The following is a 19,785-nucleotide window of genomic DNA, read 5'->3' as shown; positions in this document are numbered from 1 at the left end:
ACCTTCTTCCCAAGCCCGAGTCCGCCCGCGTCAGCCCGCCTGACTGCTTAAAGCTGTACTCGTTGTTTCTTTCCCCCAGGAGCCGCTGGTATCTGTACAGAGTGAAACATGCTGCATGTGGTGTGTCTTAGACTTTCTGTTTAATTCTTGTTGTGTATATATTTATTCTTCCTCTGAGGTGACAAGCATCATGTTTTGTTTACATTTGTAGCCAGCTTACTGCTGTCTATAAAATAGGTACTCAGTAAATACCTGATGAATGAATTCATGAATTCACACATTAGTTATATGATGTTTAAAGCTATTAATGTATCTCTAGATTCTGTCTCTTATGTATTAGATGCTCAGAAAAATACTTAGGTAACTTGATTCACTCAGCCATTGCCACACTCTTGTGTTGAGTACTGTAGAGAATAGAAAAACTTGAAGCCGCCCCTTAGGATTCGTGGCGTGAGCTTGATAAGACAAATGTAGGGTAGAACCTGTCAAGTCCTTTAAGAAATTTTTTTAAAAAGAAAATATCGGAGGATTTGGGGAGGGAGGGGTCACTTCCTGCTGAGAGGTTGGGATGTTGTTGGAAAAGGTAGCATCCGAGTAAATCCTGGTGGATGGGAAGGCTCTGAACAGCGGACACCGAGATGAAACGTGGCAGGTGAGGTTGGACGGTGAGGGTCCAGATGCGGGAGTAGGTTTGGTCTTTATCAGGGACGCAACGCCAGAGAAATCCAACAACTGCGTAGGAGGGGTTGGGACGGGCAGAGACTGGGATCCCAGACGGTGGCCAGGAGCAGGGGAAGCGGTGCCTCAGTCCAGACGAGGGGCAGTGAGGCCACTGAGGGGCAGGCCGGTGGGAAGGCCAGAGGGAGCTGTGGGCCAGCAGCGGGTCAGAAGGACTGGAGCCCAGGAGGAGGAGAGTGCCGCGAGCAGGGGGTGAGGGGTGGCGGCGGCGGGACAAGGGGCCCGAGGAGGCGGGGGTAGGTGCGTTCTCGCAGCGGGTGGGAACGAGGGGCGCGTGTGGGGACGGAGCCCCCCACGGCTCAGCGGAAGCCCAGGTGTGCTCGCGCCAGGGGTGAGTCACCTGCACGGCCTTGTCTCCATCCCTTCCCGTCACCCACGGGACCTCGCCTTAAACTCAGCTTTTCAGTATTTACAGCTTAACTCTCGAGGCTAATCCTAGCGCGTCATAGCTGATGACACTGCCTCTGCCGGGTGCATGACACATGTTGAGCTGTGTAAGCGCCAGACAGAAGTTACCCCAGAAGGCATTTCTGAAATGACGGTCATCAACTGACCATTTATTTGGCAGGAAAGGTGGTTGGTGCAGGCGTTATTACACACCTTACCAGTATTTTTCAAGTAAATTTCTTTCTCCATTTTGAGATTTCATATGCTGGACAGTGCATGGAAATCAGATCCCATATCGCCCTAAAAATTGTGCCTGTGGTGGGTCTTCCCAGTCAAGGTAATTCTACTAAAAATAAAGCTCTCCTTTGCTCGGTTGTAAGAAGGGATGCAAAGGGTTCCACAGTCCTGACTCCTGCCTCTGTCCTTTTGTGGTCCCGTGATCTCGGTGCGTGTCACCAAGGTGACACATGCACACAGCCCCAGAAGGCTGCGTGCCACTTGTGCTGCCTTAGGGGGAGAGAGCCTGGGGAGGGGAGAAGGTAGAGCCTCAGCTTATTTTCTCACTGGGGAGGGACTCCTGTCGGCTTCAGAACCTGGGGAGTCTGTGCGTCCAGGTTCTTGCTGACGGAAGCTTTGTGTCTTTAAGTTGCTCACAGCTGAACGGCGGGCGGGGACGGGCTTGCGTGGCGTGAGCATGCCCGAGTGTGTCAGGAGGGTCTGGTTCTCCGCATTTAATCTGTGGTGACAACTTGCTAAGCCACCGTCTTTTGCCTTCTTGCTTCAGGGAGAATAGGGGACCTTAAGACCACTTGTCCCTCCTTTTCCCTTTCTCATTTATCTGCTTTCCCCTCTCTCTGTCTCTCTCTCTCTCTCTCTCTCTCTCTCTCTCTCTCTGTCTCTCTCTCTCTCTCTCTGGGTTCTTTTCTAGTTCTCTCTCAACACCCACTTATACACGTTCTCAGGAGACAGAAGCCCCCTTCGTTCTGTTTTTCCTTTTAGTCTCCCCTGTTGGGGGCTGTGCTAGGGAGATTGGGGGCTCTGGGCCCCCAGAATTGGCCAAAGCCCAGCCCCGGGGCATCGGATGGAGCCATGAGTGAGACTAGGAAGTGTTTGGGCTTCTGTTCCTGTGTCTTTAAAGTGATTCTATCATTGATTTTTTTTTTTCTTCGTTGTAATGATTATCTTTCCACAGACTTCATAGCCCAATAATAGAAGGTTATTATTGTTGTGAAATATAGACAGATGTAGACTTTTCGTTAGTTATATATTCATTTGTAAGGTAAAATCATTACTTAGAATGTAAGAATGAATAAGGCTGTCATACTTGTGCTGGTCAGGTTTTAAGGGAAGTTTAATTATCACCGCGTGTTCTCTAACCTCCTTGCTGTCCTTACTTTAGATTAAAAAGGAAATGGAATAAGGATATTTTTTTCTGTTTTTGTTTTTTAGATTCAGAATATGAACAACATAATCTCCTTCCCTCTGGACAGTTTGCTGAAGGGGGACCTAAAAGGAGTGAAAGGGGTATGACATGAAGAGTCCTGTCACGGGGGGCGGTTTTCATAGGACGTGGAATCACGTCACGGGGGCCAGTTGGGGCAGCCACGGCCTCGAGCCTTCTTCCTGGGACGGCGGGGTGGCTCCGGGCTGCCTCGGGCTCCCTCGACTGGCCATAATGGCACCACCTTTCGGCCCTAACAGTGGTGACCCGTGGCCTTTCTGGCTCTCCTGCTGGTGCTCCTGATGTGGAAGGGAAAGAAGCAGCCCTTCTGGAAACTGTCAACGGCTTTTGGGTTCTTCCCGTTGAGCAGGGAACCCTGTGTGAAGTCTGGTTTTTCCAGCTAGCGTGTCACTGATGGAGCGCTGGGAAAGGATCCTTGCAGGGTGGTTTCCTGGAGGGAGAATGGGCACCAGCAAGGCCTGAGCCGCCTTTATTTTTCTGTCCTCCAAAGGGTGCTCGTTGTTGAGGCCTCGCCTTGCCTCGTACAAACACTTGAGCCGTGAACTGTTTTCCCGGGCACGTGCACGGGGACAGTCAGGGCTCGAGTGCTGTGTGGGCACCAGGCACCAAGCAGAAAGTTGCTCTCGCATGTCATTGGCCCAGACAGGTGTGTGATGTGAAAGGGAGGCAATCGTGCCCCAGTTCTTAGGCGACCGAGTGCTCTGATGGGATCCACACGTGATCCCCAGCGGCCTCTGGCACATCCGGAAGCCCAGCCGATCACGGGGGCCTCTGCAGGGGCAGAAGCGCCAGGAGAGCTGTTGGGGCAAGGAGCCTGGGCCCAGGGAGCCGTCAGGACCCTGAGGAACACTGCTCAGCATCGCCTGGGGGCCCGGAGAACACGTCCGGCGAGAACCAGAAGAGCGGGAGGGAAGGGCACACAGAGCAGAGGGGAGACCATGCCAGTCTGCAGCAGCATGACGCGGCCCTGCACAAGGGGCCCTGGGTCGGCGGGGCTGCAGAGTGGGAGACGAGGCTTACGGGGTGGGCAGACGCCTTCCTGGCGGCTTTAGGTGCCCGGCTGTGGAGCTTAGGCCTCGTCAGAAGGCCAAAGAAGAGTCAAAAAAAGAAAAAAATCCCCACAACAGAGGGGTTTTCTCTTCTAAAAGACCCCTGTTAAAGGGAGCATAAATAGGTGGGAACCAAGTTTGATAGAATTTCTAGTGGCTCAGTATATTTTTGAGTCAGGCTTTATCAGAGAATATGAGGTCCTGAGTTCCAGACAGAATTGGGAGACCTCAGGAGAAGGTGAATGGCTTTTATATTCTTGTTTTGGGGCCCAGATCAGGGGTACATGTGTTGAGGAGATTCCTATATTAATAGAAAAAAATCAGAGTCCCTTTCTTTTAGAGAGATATACTAAAATACTTGCAGATTAAATGTTATGTCTTTCTGGGTTTAATTTCAGAATAATCTCAGGGCAGAGGGCAGGGTATAAGTGAAACAGGGTGGGCTGTGAGTTGATACGTGCTATAGCTAGCTGACCTAGCTAGCTAGGTACGTTATATAATTCTCTCCACTTTTGTCTGTGTGCATTTGGTATATTCTATAATAAAAATTTCTTAAAGAGAAAGAAAAAAACTAAATGCTACCGCTAGTCTGATTAAAAGCCTGTGCTCTAAGCTCTCCATTTTTCCTGGGATCACATACGTCATTTATTGCAGAAATTAATACTCCTTTCAGGGCTAGTCTAGGGATAAGTTTATCTTGCCCAGAAACTAATGATTAGTCCTGTTTAATTTATGCCTCTCTGTTTACAGGATCTGAAAAAGCCTTTTGATAAAGCTTGGAAGGACTACGAAACAAAAATGTGAGTATTTTCATTTAAAAAAGTAAGCATAGGTAACTTGAGATTTTAATTTTAAATTGAGCCTTTATTGCTTAAAGGTATTGTCTAAATAAACCTTAATCCAGGAAAGAATTCACCCAAAACTGTGTTGCTGTGGTTTGTTGTGATACCAGATGCTTTCATACCAGGTGTCTACATTCATGATGTAAACCTCTTTAAACTGTTTTTTCCTCATCCCTCCTCTTATGTCCTAATGGCTACAGAATGTTATCTTCAGGAACGTTAATTGACTTCTATGGGTTGACTTCAGGCGCTTGTTGTAACACTTCTGATCACAGTTTCTCATTTCCTCGAGTGGAGAGGATTGAGCTAGCTAGAATTGGGCTAGCGATTGTGGGAATGATGATTTCAATTATTTTAAATACTTGAGAAATAGAAAATATTTTTAAATGCCTCAGGCTTGCTTTGTAATTGCTGTGCATTGGGTAATAGAGTTTTCTCAGTGGAAATAGAAACTTTTATATGAAGCCATCTGGTAAAGTGGGATGCGATAAGAAGAAAGCCTTTTCAGATGTAACTACACGTATTTAATCGGGTTTGTTTGCTTTTACCAGCCTTGGGTCTCTATTCAGAGCTGAAGGATCACAAAGCTCACACCAAGGAATCCCAAACCTTTGGTACTCATCCCATCCTGGAAATCTTAAGCTCCCATACTCCAAATTCCGGAGTCTCACTAATGGCACACGTTCGTATGTAAGCGCAGATACAGTATTAAACCAGAATGCTTTGAAGGTCGGCTCAACCCAGAGAGGCTCCAGACTCACTATCCCTGGCTCATTAGCATCCTGCATCTGTGTGTCAGTTCAGTGCAGTGAATAAGGAACGGGTCCACGTTCCTGCTTTACAGGTGGGAAACCTGGCCTTGGTATTTGCTGCTGGTCAACCACGAGAGGCTAGTTGAGCCAAGGGCAGGACATGGATTTGCCGACTTCATTGAGCTGCCGTCGCTGCTGCCCTCGAGGGCCTTAGAGGAAATGCTTCTGTGCATATCTGAACCGGGCACAGGAGAGGGTCTCTGAAGAGGGTTGCCTGAGAGAGTCTTCTGCTTCTGAAAGGAAAAGGTTTGAAAGAGGAATGAGATCAAATTCTGTAAAATCAAGACACACATAGATAAGGTGAGGACAGAGGTACTCACAAAATCCCAGAATTGGAGAACGAAGGAGCAGCACCCTTTAAAGCTCAGAGTAATTCTGGGATCAATTAAAAAATTAGCTCTACCCCTTTACATGCAAGATTGATTTATCCTGAGAGGCATTGTGATACGCAACAAACAGCTTTAAGACGTCTTTACAATTCCTGGCCTGTCGTTCCACACCTGATCATTACAAGAGTGACCGACATCTGGACCATGTCTTGATCCCTTTGCGGTGGTGTCAGGGGAGGCTTGGAGTTGTGTGATTGTCCCCGGGGCCCTCCAGTCACATTGCCTCCCTGGTGCATGAGCCTCTTTAACAACATCCTCACCAAACGGTCACCTTTTCTTTACGTTCTTACTCCCCCAGTCAAGTCACTGAGGGTCTACTGTGCGCCCAGTGCTGTGCTTCAAGATAAAGAACAAGGATTAGAAACTATATTTCTTGCCTCTTCCTAAATACCCCCTCCCCAAATGATGGGGCCTCTGGACCCAGAGGAACCCATTTTGTGTTGAACAGCTTTCTAAGACACGCTGCCTGCGTTGTGTAGCGTCTGCCTTGGGGCTCTGCAGGAAAAGTCTGCGCCCTCCTCTTCATGGCACCCTTTATATTTTTGAGTGCTTTCTGTGGCTTTTGTTTAACCTCCTTTTCTCCAGGATAAAAATCCAGTTACTAGTCCAAGCCCTTCCTAACCAGTGTGACGCGTGGCTGCCTCACCCTGGTCACCTGTCTCGGGTTGCACTCCGGGGGTCAGCTGGTACCCTGACCCGCACACTGGACTCGAGCACAGGCGAGCATGAGATAGACGTGGAAAGGGGAGCGAAGCTTAAAAACGGGAAAGGTCACTTGTGTTCTTCTGTGATGATGAGCACTGTCCTAGTCGAGTTGCTCTGGAAGCATTTGTTGGGTCGATACGCAACAGAAAGGGCCACGGTTGACATGTTTATGACGAAACGGTTTTTCCTTTCCAGTGAGTTCGAGGCCGTCCTGTTCCGGAAAGGCTCGGCGAGCATTTGTGTCCAGGGTGGGTGTCGGGATCGCAGCGGGGCTGTCCAGTCTGGAGGTGTCTTGATTGAGTCTCGCTTTTTCCACATGTAGAACCAAGATAGAAAAGGAGAAGAAGGAGCATGCCAAGCTGCACGGGATGATCCGCACGGAGATCAGCGGGGCTGAGATCGCGGAGGAGATGGAGAAGGAGCGGCGATTCTTCCAGCTGCAGATGTGCGAGGTACGTCCGCCAGACGCTTCGGGGCAAACGCCAGATGCACTGCCGGACCCTGTCGTCCAGTTTCTGTTGTTCAGGGAGCGTGGGGCTAGATTAGCCCAGCTCCAGCCTTTCTGAAGGAGCGACTCACTTGAAAGCGGGTTCTTTCTGCTTCCGCACGTGCACACTCACCCCCACTTCGGTGTTCTTAAGGAGGTGCCGGGGGCAGGGCGGTGAGACCCCAGCCGTGGTCCCCTCTGTGAGTGTGAGAGCCTCTGCAAGTGCGTGCCCCCAGGCTCCACCTGCTCTGGGTGGGGACGGTCCCCAAGGCCAGAGGCCCACGCACCCTGGGGAGGTCCTCTGTCCTGCTCCACCAGCAGCCCAAGTCCTCGCCTCGGGGAGGGGAGAATGGCAGGACTGACACTCAGAACATTTCTCTGCTGGAGGCTCAGGGGTGGAAGATATCGAAGACCAATGATGCAGGCCTTTGCTTCCAGCCTTTTTTATACCTTGCTTGGGCGTCTGTTTGTGGAAACAGTTTACCCCTCGGCCTGAGGGTTCGCTCCTCCGGGCGGTGGCAGTGAAGCCCCCTGAGCGTGGTGGCATTTGTGTTCCCTCCTGTAGCCAGGCAGACTTACGTTTTGAGTGTCCACAATGCAGGGGTGATATTTGTGACAGGTGTTGAAACTCGGTTCAGCCAGCTCTTGATTCCCTTTAAGCAGTCAACAGCAGAGCTCATCAGAAGGCGCTGTCTGATGTTAGACTGTTTGTTAATTTGTTAATTACAGTAGGAGCCTAGTCTTTATAGATGTGTGTCTTAGGAGTGTATTAAATGCGTTTCTATTCCCGGAGCAAACTCTGAAGTGGTCAGCAGAGGGGAATCAGTCCCAGGCATTGGGGATATTTGTCTGGTATTAGTACAGCCACTCTAGCTCTCTTTTGGTTTCTATTTGCATGGGATCTCTTTTTCCAGCCTTTTACTTTCAACTTATGTGTATCTTTGGATCTACAGTGTGTTTCCTGTAGATGATCTATATTTGGATCATGTTTTTTTATCCACTCTGACAGTCTCTGCCTTTTGATGGGATTGTTTAGTCATTCACATTTGATGTTACTATTGATGTGGTTGGGTTTATATCTGCTCTTTTACTTTTTTGTTTTTTATGTCTTATGTCTTTTTTGTTCCTCTGTCCCTCCTTTGCTGCTTTGTTTTTCATTACGTGACTTTTTAGAAAGTTAACTAAGCTCCAAGTGTTACTGTAGGTAGGAGAGTGGTTGCTTTTATACACATGCTGTTTTATAAACAGACATCGCATATAATAATACCTGCTGACCCGTTTCACACAGTGTTGGAGAAATCATCCCAGGTGATAGAGACAGGGACGAAGAAACTGCTGTGTGTTATACAGACACGGTATTGCTCTTATTGACTCTGGGTAAAATTAAGTAGTAGTGTTTCACAGAGAGTGGATTTGGGAAGGGTGTGTGTGTGAGTTCAGGATGAGCTCTCGTTTTGGCTAGTGAGGAGGAAAGCTATTGACGTAAACTCTGCAGGACTGCTTGTTAAAGTACGTTTAGTGACCGAGAGACTCAGCCAGCATGTTAGTGTAATACCCTTGAGGTGAGGGTGCGGGTTCCATCCTCAGCTCTGTCGTTGCTTTCTGGGACGTGCACCCAGCACTGGGCTCTTTTCCTCGTCTGGGTGAATGGGTGTGTGGACTGGTCAAATAGGTTGTTTTATTGGAAAAACGCTATCTACCCGACGTCTCTAAGTCACACACGTGAGTCATCTGTCGGGCGGGTCCCCGAGTGGCCGTCGGGCCCCAGTCTGTGCCAAGTATCATGGGGTCCCTGCGCTGCAGAGCTGGCGGTTGGTGGGGTCTGGCGCTCTGGGCAGGCACAGAAGCAGAGGTGGGCTGACCGGCCAGTGAGGTTGGAGTTGACAGAGGAGCACACATCTGATGAAGCCTGTACACACTGGCCAGACAGACCTGGGCTGGAAGGAAAGAGCATCCGAAAAGCAGTCCCTGAGAACCCAACCCCTCAGAGTGAACAGACTGCTGCAGTTAAAATCATTTTAAAATTGTTCAACCATTTCCTCAAACTGAAGTTCTCAAGTTTTGTAAACGTTTGACGTTGTTTAGGTGTTTAAAGTTTTAGTTGCGTGGGATCTAATGTAGAAGAGTGACTTCCAGGTGTTTATTTTAAAGCTGTGGAACTTTTTCTTCAAAATGAGTCTTATAAAGACAGTCAGTATGCCAGATAGGTAATACAGAGCTTCCGTGAATTGAGAACGTATGAGAGATCCGCTCTCGCTTTTTTATGATTATAAAAATACGTGCTTTAAAAAATTGGCCAGTATATATGTGTGTGTGTGTGTGTATGTATATATGTGTATATATATAAAAGAAATTAAAAATCACCACAGATTTTACTTACCAAAAGATTACCTCTTTGACATTTAGCTAAACATCTTTCAGCTATCCCTATTATACACACATAAAGACAACTTGTATAAACAGGATCATTCTCCACTGCTGCTTTGTAACCTGATTGTTTTCACTCACTAGTGTGCTACAGACATCTTTCCATGTCAGGAAGTCTCTGCTTTATTGGCTTAATGGCTACATAGCCCTTCTTTCTGTGGATGTACCACACTTTAATTCCCCATTCATTACATTTAGGTTGTTGCCATTTTTCACTTTTACACACAAGTCTGCAACGAACCTTCTTTTCTAGTCATCTTTGTAAACTTTTATGATTATCTTCTTAGAATAAGTTCCTGTAAGTAGAATTTCTGGGTCAAAGGGTACGTGCATTTTAACGTTTGACACATGGCCAAGCATCTTATTAACCATTTAACCATTTTGATACATTGCCAGACATCTTATTTAATTAACAGAGAATAAGTATCAGAAAGGAGGGAGATGAGGATGTAAAGGCAGTTGACGTAGTTACCGTTTCAGCTTCCCTCTTCCAGCTGGGCTGCCGCCTGACCTGGGAGGCCACTTGAACGCAAGTTTCCCGGGTTACAGCTGAGATGCCTGTGGTCAGCAGGGGTCAACAGCTCTTTCGGGGGCATTCAGTCTTAGAGGCGACGCATTCTCAGAGTTGTTGACACCCTATTTCAGCAGTGGAAGGGACAGGGAATTTATGGAGTCTTTGTTCTATAAACTTTTAGCAAAGAGCAAGTGTATTTCCGGATGCTTGTTTTGTAGATCCCTGGGGCTTCCTGATGTCTTAGTGGTTGTTAATGAAGTCTCCAAGTTAAAAACGGCTTTAATTTATTTGAATTTAAAATTCCTTTTTTTCTTTTTAAACAATCACGATGTTTTTTTAAAAGTGTCAGAGAAGTGTTTTAGTATTAGAGACATGGAGACAAAGTCTCAACTACAGAAGACTAGCAGTTAGTGTTTAGATGATGACCTGCCTAAAGAAAAGGACCTGGGACAGAGTATGTGGACAGCAGTGTTTGAGATGGGTAGAATCCCTTTCATTTGGACTATCCTCATTCTTCCACGCAACTAGGGCAGAAATTTCTCCTAGCCGGTTAAGACAGAATATTTTATTACTGGGGAGTTCTTGGCACTTAAAGTTAAGCATTTACTTACCTGTATGTCAGATAATGCATGTGGCACCAAACTGAAAGAAACATTTAGTTATGGCATTCAAAAAATATTAAGCATCTACCATGAGCCCTACCCATCGTGCAAAATGTCAGAGAAGTAGAAGAGGTGATCTGTCCTCAGAGGCTCACATTCAGCTCATATTCTGCTTCTATCTATGACATTTCCTGTTTTGTTTTGTTTTTTAACAGTATCTGCTGAAGGTCAATGAAATTAAGATTAAAAAGGGAGTGGATTTACTTCAGAATCTGATCAAATATTTTCATGCCCAATGCAAGTAAGTTCTTTTTCTTTGTTATGATGGTATTTCAGATGTTTCTTTCTTTATGGCAACTTCTGGGAGATCTGTAGTATTGTGTTGAGGAGAGTAAACACTTATTTAAAACTCTGTAGTAAAAGGAATGAAACAGTGATGCAGGCTACAACAAAGATGAACCTTGAAAACATGTAAAGTGAAAAAAGCCAGAAATAAAAGACCACATACTGGATGGTTCCATTTACTTGAAAGGTCAGGAATAGGCAGATCCACAGAGACAGAAAGCAGATTGGTGATTGCCAGGGCTTGAGGGAAGGGGGCAGGGAGGAATTACTGCCAGCGGGCACAGGGTCTCCTTTTGGGGTCACGAAAATATTCTGGAATTAGATAGGGCTGATGATGACGCAACTTTGTGAATAAATATACTAAAAACCACTGAATTGTACACTTTAAAAGGGTGGATTTTATGGTTTGAGTTTTATATCTCAAAAACTAAAAATAATGTAAAAATCTACATTATCAAATATACTTATTTTTGCTTTTTTTGTAAAGTGGCAAACTAGTTTGATTCTCGGATGTTCTTTATTTGTTAAAAGAGAAATGAGATGGTGTTAATGCAGTGTCTTAAATTAAAAGAATACTTTCATGTATTACTTATCATATAAAACAAATGACAGTACTGAGCAAAGGAGGCTGTGTGTGGAAGGGAAGGAGGAACTTGCAGGTCTGGGAACCGTTCATGTACTCAACTTCACCGCGTCCGTCAGTCCTTCACAACCTGGGCCTCACCTCTTGGCCTCATTGTCTTCCCCTCTCCTCATCCTACTTCTCCTCCCTGACCCCCCCGTCGCTGCTATAAACAGGCCGCGGGCTCATTCACTGCTTTTGTTGAGAGTGTGCCGTGCCTTGGGCACCGTCTGAGACGCTGGAGACAGAGTAATGTACGTCTTAGGCACAGTTCCTGCTGGATCAGGTAGGGGAGCTGGACTTAGGCAAGCACACTTATAACTGCACGTTTAACAAAGTGTTCTGAAGTACGGGAGTCTAAGAAAGAATAGAATAGAATAGAATAGAATAGAAGAATATAATTCAGGTTAAGGTTGAGGGCAGAGATTTTTTGGGTTTTTTTCTGTTTCGTTCCTTGCTGTGTGTTCCAGCAGCCAGAACACAGTACCTGGCCCACAGTAGGTGTTCAAATTCTTCTTGAATTCGCTGCAGGCCTCTTTGAGGGACATGTATTCATGTATTCTGAGGTCTGAAGGGTGAGTAGGAGCCAGCAGGTAAGGAACGGGGGAAGAACATTCCAGGCAAAGTCAAGGTCTTGAGGCAGTAGGAAGGCCAGTGTGACTGAAGGAAATGAAGCTGCATAGGAAAGCCTGGGGTGGGGACGGCTTGGAGGTCTGGTTAACGGCGTCCGATTCTATCCCAGACGTACTGGGAAGCTCTCAATGTTTCAAGCAGAGGATTCATTCAGCAAGTAGTGATTGAGCTCCTACTGCGTGCCAGGTGGTGCAGCATGAAGGAAGCCAGGCTCCTACCTGCATGGACCTTCAGGTGGGGTGGGGAGACCGCAAGCGCACGGGCAGGTACGTGACGCAGATTCGGGGCCTGGCTGTGGCTGTGCAGAGGCAGCAGTGTGACGAGAAGAGCGTGTGCTGGCTGGGGACGCCAGCGTAGCTCCTCCCGTGCCGGTTCTGTTGCAGCAGGTTCCTGTGTGTGTTGAGAAGGACCCAGATGGGGAGGAGCGGGTGGGCGGTCACTTAGGCCTGCAGGTTGCGTCCGAGGGCGCTCGGAGCCGCAGTGCGGGGCGCAGGCTGCGACAGTACAGGGAGGGGTGCGGAGCGACGTGGACATCTTTGAGGGTGCTACTGCCACACGCATCCACTTGCTTTTCCCTTAACGGGCTGTGCCCCACGCTGCTGCCCCCTTACACACGATGCGCCCTGTGCCTAGAATGCAGTTCTGCCCCTCCTGTGCCTTCCCCAGCCTCTGTTCCTCCTCGCGGCCCAGCTCAGGTGTACCTGGCTGCTTTGAAGTCGTCTGCTCTCCCGCTTACCTGCACACTTCTCTTCCTTCTGGTTACCACTGTGCTCTCTGCACATTCCCCTGAGGGCCCCTTTCGTGTTGTCTCCCGCTGAACTGTGTGCTCTTCAAGGATGTCCTCCATGACATTTATTTTTTAACCTCTAGCGCGTTTACCTGGAACGATTTGCAGTAGTGAATTGCACTGAATTGGATGGAGCTGTGCTTTGGAATTCTTACTACATCTCTGACGACACTGCATTTCTAAAGCAGTGGAGGTCCAACAGCAAAGGAAGATGTGCTGTGTGATTCATCCTGGGTTAACAGAAGAGCCCCAAGCGTGGAGCTTAGAAAATAGAAAGACCCCTAATTTGTAGAGTTTTTAAGATGAATTATTTTACAGAGATTCAAAATCCTGTGTGATTAACGTATAAATTACTTCTTCGGTCTTATCCTTGTAACCTTATGTGAGGCTGTTTAGGAAGTGGGTTGTTTCCTTGCTGATATTTTATTTTTAAAGAGAAGTTATTCTGGGATTTCCTTTTTTTTCTTTATTTTGCCCAAACTAATCAGTTGGGTAGCAACAGACCACTTGTGGAAAATTGAACCAATTGGCCTTTTATGGGCATGAGCTCAGTAACCTTTAAAAATGATGAATCTTCCATTACTTCCTTTCTGGATGAGTGAGTGTGTGTGTGTGTGTGTGTGTGTGTGTGTGTGTACATGTACATACACACTGCACGCTCTTAAAAACATTTGGAAAGCTTTGACTTTTCAAATGCATATTTTGGGGCGTAAAGTGTGGAGCCTGAGTGACTCAGCCATGGGACAAAGGAGCCAGTGGCCACGCGTGTCTCTGTCCTCCGGGCAGTTCCTTCGCGTCCCCATCGAACATTCCCGGTCTCCACTTCTCACCGGGGAGCAGGCCGTGCCCGGCGGGCAGAGGCAGCGTGCCCAGCTGAAGCTGCTCGTCTCCGCAGGTACCAAGAGGCCTCTGGGTGGGAACTAGATTCTGTGGAACCACGTTCAGGCGTTCACCCTTAGAACTGCTTAGACAGACATTAGTTTGCTTTTTACTCCTTTTTGCTTTGCTCTGGAAGCATTCTTGCAGAGTATGTCCTTTGTCTTTTATTTCATTTAAGGAAAGACTTGGCATCTCTAGTTCCTAGAAGAGCCTGGAAAACGTGTCTTACTAGCCTTTGCTGCTAAAGATTGAGGATCCTTTTCTCTAGTGTGAACCTAGAAATAGGGCAGTCTTTAAAACAGAAATAAACAAAAACGGTCACGTTCTGAACAGTAGTGATGAGCGTTGAAGTGACTTGTTCTCTGAGCAAATACCTGCTGAGAACCACTGTGACCAGTTGCGGCTTGATGCACTTGGGTTGCAGATGCAATGAGACCCAGTCCGGTGCCCTGGACAAGCGCACTCCAGCCGGGGGGGAGGGCGGAGGCTGCCGGCCGTGAGGCTGCAGTTGCGAAGGCTGGAGAAGGGAGAGTCCGCCCGCTTGTGGGCGCCTGAAGGTTGGATCTCAGTGGGTGTAATTTTAAAGGCTGGCGAATTTGATCAGGTAGGCTAGAAAACGTTAGATAAAAAACAAAAGTCGACATTTGGTAATACTGATGGTAAATGTTGTTTTGACTGAAGCTTGGGAAAGTGTTAACAGGCTCAAGCTAAAAAAAATGTCTGGGGGTTTGTACTTAGGAATGTTGCGGTGACAGCAGTCAGCAAAGGGGCCCCTTTTTTTGAAGCTTTCCCTAAGGCCAGAGAAAGTATACAAACATGCCTCAGTAAGGACGGTACGGAAAGATAGGAGTTTTGAAAATCAGAGGGAGGAGGTTTCCTAGGTAGACGGTCAGGATTGGCTGTGCTTTTACAGAGATGAACCCTAAATCCGTATCGTTATTCCAAGTGTGACACCGTGCAGTGTCATGATGGAAACAGCGTCTGTGATGAGAAACACGTCTCCGAGCCCTTGACTCCACTGCGAGGTGCTCTCACTGTGGGGACAGTTGCCAGGCACAGAGATTCTGGAGCTGTGCACCCGCTCCCTTTCCCCGAGAGCAGGACCGTTTCTGTGCTGATCTCCTGTGATAATTTTCCTACCCCCTGAACTAGTGTGTGTCCAGCTTCTCTCTCTCTCTCCCCCTCCCTCCCAACCCCGCCTATTTTATAAGAATTTGAATTGATTAATAAAATAGTTATACAAAAAAAAAAATAGAGCTGAAACAAAACACGAGAACCGAATGAGTTCATGACAAGAGGGAAAAGCTCAGTTTCTCATTCCTGTGTTTGTTCTTCCCAGTTTCCTTTTCAATTTAAAATTGCTGCTCTGTGTCGGCCATTGTGCTCAGAGTGGAAACACAGAGACGTATATGGCATGGCATTTCTGCCCTATCAGTGGAAACAGACACGTGGAAAAGTCATTATAACACGGACACAGTTGCTACACCAGAAGCGTATTTTACATTTAGAAAAAAATGAATTAGGCAAAATACAGGAATGAGAATGTAAAGTTAAAATTATGCATATATCTGAAGATTTTTAAGGTAAGAAATTCTAATAGCCCAGCCTCTGATTCCTAATAACTAGCTAGTAGTGGTTCGTAACCCACATCCTGTGTGTACGCTTTCCTCTTCCTTCCTCCCTTCCTCCTTGGAGTTATTGTATTAAGTGTCATGCAGCATTGTTTTTACAACCCCTCCTGCTAATTGCATACTTGATATGGGAGATTCCCACAGGACCATTGCTGAGTTTCAAAGAAAGAAACACGTGAACCCCAGATCACTTTTTGAAGATAGTCTCCTTGGTACCCAGTAAACTGGCAGAAGTTAGAAATTCTCCTTCTTTCCTCATTAATTTCTTCATTCAACAAATATTGTGTGTCTGAAATGTGTCAAGTTTTGTGGATACTGTGTCCTCACCCTCCTGGAACTTCAGATCTAATGGGATTTTATTTTAAACAATTACACCAGCAAACACGTAATGGCAGTTCTGGTGAGTGTTCTGAAGCCAGAGACAGAATGCTCTGAGAGAATCTGGCAAGGAGACCTCTTTGAAGGGATGGGGGTTGTGGCACACCTCAAGGGTGAGGCCATATCTAACTTAAAACTTGAAGAGTGAGTGGGAATGAACCAGGCGAAACAGAAGGTAGGCTGCAGGGAGAACTCTTGAGAGGAAAGAAACAGCAAGTGCAAAGGGCCTGCGGCAGGGAGGACTTAGCTCCATAGAGGAATAGAGAGACGTGAATAAAGGGGCAAATGGTGTGGGTGGAAGCCTGGAGACACAGGCAGGGGCCAAGTCCACGGGCATTTTAGGCCTCCTTACAGGTTTTGAACTCTCTCCTAAGCTCCCTGGGAAGCCTCTCCTTCCTCTCAAAAGGGTTCAAAGGCAGTTTGCTGCACGTCAGCCTGCTGTTGCTGCAGAAAAACTCGTCCAGCCTCTGTTGTACTTCCTGAATCACTGGTTAAAGATGACTTCACAAGCACTGGGTTCTGAGCGTTAAAAATATAAAGTTCCTTTTGATATTCGATCTCAAGTTCTCCAACCACATCTCCCTGCTCTGCCCATGGGGCGTGGCCATTCATGTGCTTCAGGCTCGCTTGCTTTTTTTCTGCATTCTTTCTCTTTTCCACTTAGCTGTTGCCTGTCAAGGAAAATATTTTAGCATCTTATTCTTTGTTCACCCCATGCTTTCCTGGCCTCAGACTCTTCCGTTCCTGAACCGAAGCCTTTGCTGCCATTTGTCAGTAGAGTCCTGTTTCCCGTTATAAACTGAAAATTTAGGGCTCATTTTATATGGGTCAAGAAAAATCACAAATACGAGGCTTACTGCAGTGCCTTTTCTCTTAGTTTTGAGTGTCACTTTATTCTTGGTTTGCCTAATATTTCAAGGTTTGGGTCCTAGTCTTTTCCCCCAGGAATTCCATAGTGATCTCAGCCATTTCCTTGAAAGAAGTTTTTTCTCCATCTAACAAAATTGTTTTCTCTTTTATGAAACACAATCTATGTTTCTTGTTTTTTTCCTCCTAGTTTTTTCCAGGATGGACTGAAAGCAGTTGAAAGCCTCAAACCTTCCATTGAAACACTTTCAACGGATCTTCACACAGTAAGTAGTTTCCCTCCCACATGAGTGTTGAAAGGGTTTTTATGCGACAAACACTTTGATTTAAATGTTGCTTCCGTGTAATCTCGTGTTTGCGTGCTGTGCTACCCAGAAAGTGACAGCCCTGAAGCGCCACGCGGAGTGTGGAGAATGGGGTTCCCGCTCCGTCCTCGGTCTTGGTTGGGAGAAGGTTGCGTTTATGGAGAAATGCCCCGCGAACTCCACCATCTCACTGTACCTCAGCCGCACTTTTCTCTGCTTTGTTTTGTTTTTTAAAGATCAAACAGGCCCAGGATGAAGAGAGAAGGCAGTTGATACAGCTTCGAGATATTTTGAAATCAGCATTACAGGTTGAACAGAAAGAGGTGAGGGGATTTAATTTTGAAAGATTGCTATTTTATGTTTTCATCCCTCAGTCTCGGGGGCTTCGGGACTGAGGAGGTGAGATCCAGGTCTCTGGGCGCTCAGTTCACTGTGGGGCTGTATCGGGCAACATGGAAACATGTAGTTTGTTCTTTAAGTTGGTTTTATAAAACCATCTTTTTAAAAATATGCTTATTTCATGGGGAAGCATTACCGTAGGCATGGCCTTAATCACAGTATTTAAACCTCTTCTGCTCCGTCCGTTGCTGGATGAGTAGCTCTTAGGGTCTCCGTCACATAGACACTCGTTATTCATGCCGTTGGTTCTCTCCCTGGAGCTCTGTGGTTTCCCTGCCCGCAGATATACATGGACTTTGCCCGTGTGGCATCAGTGGGTGACTGGTGACCATCTGAATCTTCCAGCCTGGAGATTATGTTCCATAAAATGGGAGGAGCTTGATTTTCTTGGAGCTGCTTTCTGATGGGCAGAAACCTTAGTTTTCTTGCGTCATCTCTTTCATATAATCACTTCTCTGCGGGCCAGCACATTCGCAGTGATGATTTGTATTTGGGGGGGCTTGTTAGAAAACCATTAAAAAGTAAAATTTGAGGTAATTGCATATGTTTGCTACAGTGTGGCTATTATAATGTGAAATTTAACATAAATCCACTTCCTTGTCAATAAAGGAACGTGTTTAAGTGTATAGCTAGTAGATTTTAGATCAATACCTCTATTAAACTACTTACCAGAGCATAAAGTTCCCTGTTGGCAGTTTGGCATGCTCTATTTTGTTTTAAGTTCTTGTACTATAACTGAATATTGTTGTTTTTCTCCCAAATGCATTTACCTTTTGTGACCGAAGTCTAGGAGAGTAAGTAGTTCAGTATTTTAATAAATTATAGAATTTTGCATGCTTTCTTCATGAACTTCAAAAAATAGATATTTCCTCCATGTATATACTAATAGCTAGTAGCATTTTTTATTTTTACTTTTCTTCTTTCAGTAGCTGTGGACTTTATTAAAGACTAAAGAATTTGAACGCATAAATGATAGTGAAATGGAAATTTTCCAAGTTTACAGTTTAGCCTTTGGTGTCACTCCTTTGTGAAAGTGAAGCCGCTCACCCCCTGCCCTTGCGCTGCGTTGCTGAATTCTGCCTGTCCTTCTGATGTACCTTAATCCCTCCCTCTGGAGGGCTGCCTCTGCCCCCCCGCCCCCCCCAGTGATCTGTATCGCACATTTTGTTTGAGTTTTTTCAATGGCAACATATATCTTTGGGGGCTTGATGGCCACGTGCTCAAGTGCACAAATGCTTTTTCTCCAGCTGGACCTCGAGCAGATTGAGGCGGCCCTCCTGCCTTCTGTGCCCATCTGGCTGTCACATCATAGCACCATATTGCTCATTTCATCGGTTCTTGGTAAACAGGGGTCAGCTAAGTGAGAGACTGGCCCATTGAGGTTCCATGCTGGGAATTGTGTAGTGCTGGGAATTACCCACAGCATGGTGACTTCCTCCCCGTCTAGAGAATCCAGGTCCTGACACTTGGATATTCCTAAACATGGAATATAAACAGAAAAAGAAAGAACTTGGAGTGTGGAGAATATAGTGGCCTGATTGTAACCAGAAGAGGTAGCACTAATGCAGGAGCCAGGATGCCATCGAGCCCTGGAGAGCTGGTGGGAATGGTTGGAAGCAAGAAGGATCCGAGAAGGAGGATCAAACCTGTGAAGCAAAGCTCAGGTTTAAAATACAGGAGAGCGGGTGTTGGAGTTCAGTAGCCCTCTGGGCACAGAGCAAGGGCCGTGTTTGCTTTGGCTGTGCAGGGGGAGGGGGTTTGGGAAAACTGGCTGTTGTCAGAAAGCCGGTTATTTACCGCTTTGCAGAAAAGTATAACAGATTTACCAGCACACACCAGAAGTCTTTAATGGTTTGTTGTTTTTGTGTTTTTTGTTGACCAGCCGTTCTGCCCAGATGCACAGCGAGGTCAAATGAACCTTCTTTACTGCTCTTCTCTGGCTTTATGCCCAAAGATCGAACCCACCAATCTCCTGGCTGTGAATGTCTTGTCTTTTCTGTGTATCACATTCTGTGTTGCTTTTTGATGATGGTATTCCATAAATTGGACAGTCTGTGAACGCAATTGCAAGTAATAAGCAAATATGGATAAGTTAAATTTTATCTATTTTAAAATAATTTTTATAAGTGGGGCACCTCCAATTACAAGAATCGAACATTTGGGCGTTATTGTTGTTTAGCTCTCATCCCTTGTTTTTGGATTCTCTTCTGTGAGGCAGAAAAATGAAGGTGTTGATGGATTTTTTTCAGTGTTATAAAAATTCTACATAATTATAGTTCATAAAAATTAGGTAACGTGCCCCAAGGAAACTGCAGTGATGGTTGGTAGGAGTTACTCTCCTAGTTCCTTCCTGTGAACCTTAAACGTCAGTCGTTTGGTCTAAGTGAAGGAAATGGCCGTCACATACAGGGGCTTTGGGCTGCTGCTCTGTCACCTGTGGCTGTACTTTGGAGAAAAGACTGTGCCGTCGCGATCCCAGCACCCCCACACCTCCAAACCACCGGCGTTCCTATCCTGTTCCTGAT

The 19,785-nt window shown here is 46.4% G+C and overlaps 1 protein-coding gene across 8 annotated transcripts in view; it reads left to right on the top strand.

Annotated features, from left to right (window-relative positions):
- The window catches only part of ASAP2 (ArfGAP with SH3 domain, ankyrin repeat and PH domain 2), a gene marked incomplete at its 5' end in the record, with an annotated part of 159,735 nt that overhangs the window by 87,369 nt on the left and 52,581 nt on the right, over positions 1-19,785 (top strand). For 6 of the 8 annotated variants that reach the window (XM_082357545.1, XM_082357547.1, XM_082357546.1 and 3 more), the window contains 6 exons: positions 2,575-2,649; positions 4,387-4,436; positions 6,707-6,836; positions 10,630-10,715; positions 16,747-16,822; positions 17,098-17,184. In XM_082357545.1, the coding sequence (XP_082213671.1) occupies positions 2,575-2,649; positions 4,387-4,436; positions 6,707-6,836; positions 10,630-10,715; positions 16,747-16,822; positions 17,098-17,184 (504 nt within the window). Of the gene's footprint in view, positions 1-2,574; positions 2,650-4,386; positions 4,437-6,706; positions 6,837-10,629; positions 10,716-16,746; positions 16,823-17,097; positions 17,185-19,785 lie in introns of those variants that run through there. The other 2 variants (XM_082357548.1, XR_014235034.1) reach the window with 2 other exon arrangements.

This window comes from Balaenoptera borealis, assembly GCF_965194805.1.
Source record: "Balaenoptera borealis genome assembly, chromosome: 15".
NCBI lineage: Eukaryota > Metazoa > Chordata > Mammalia > Artiodactyla > Balaenopteridae > Balaenoptera > Balaenoptera borealis.
This window is presented reverse-complemented; position numbering and strand designations above follow the sequence as displayed.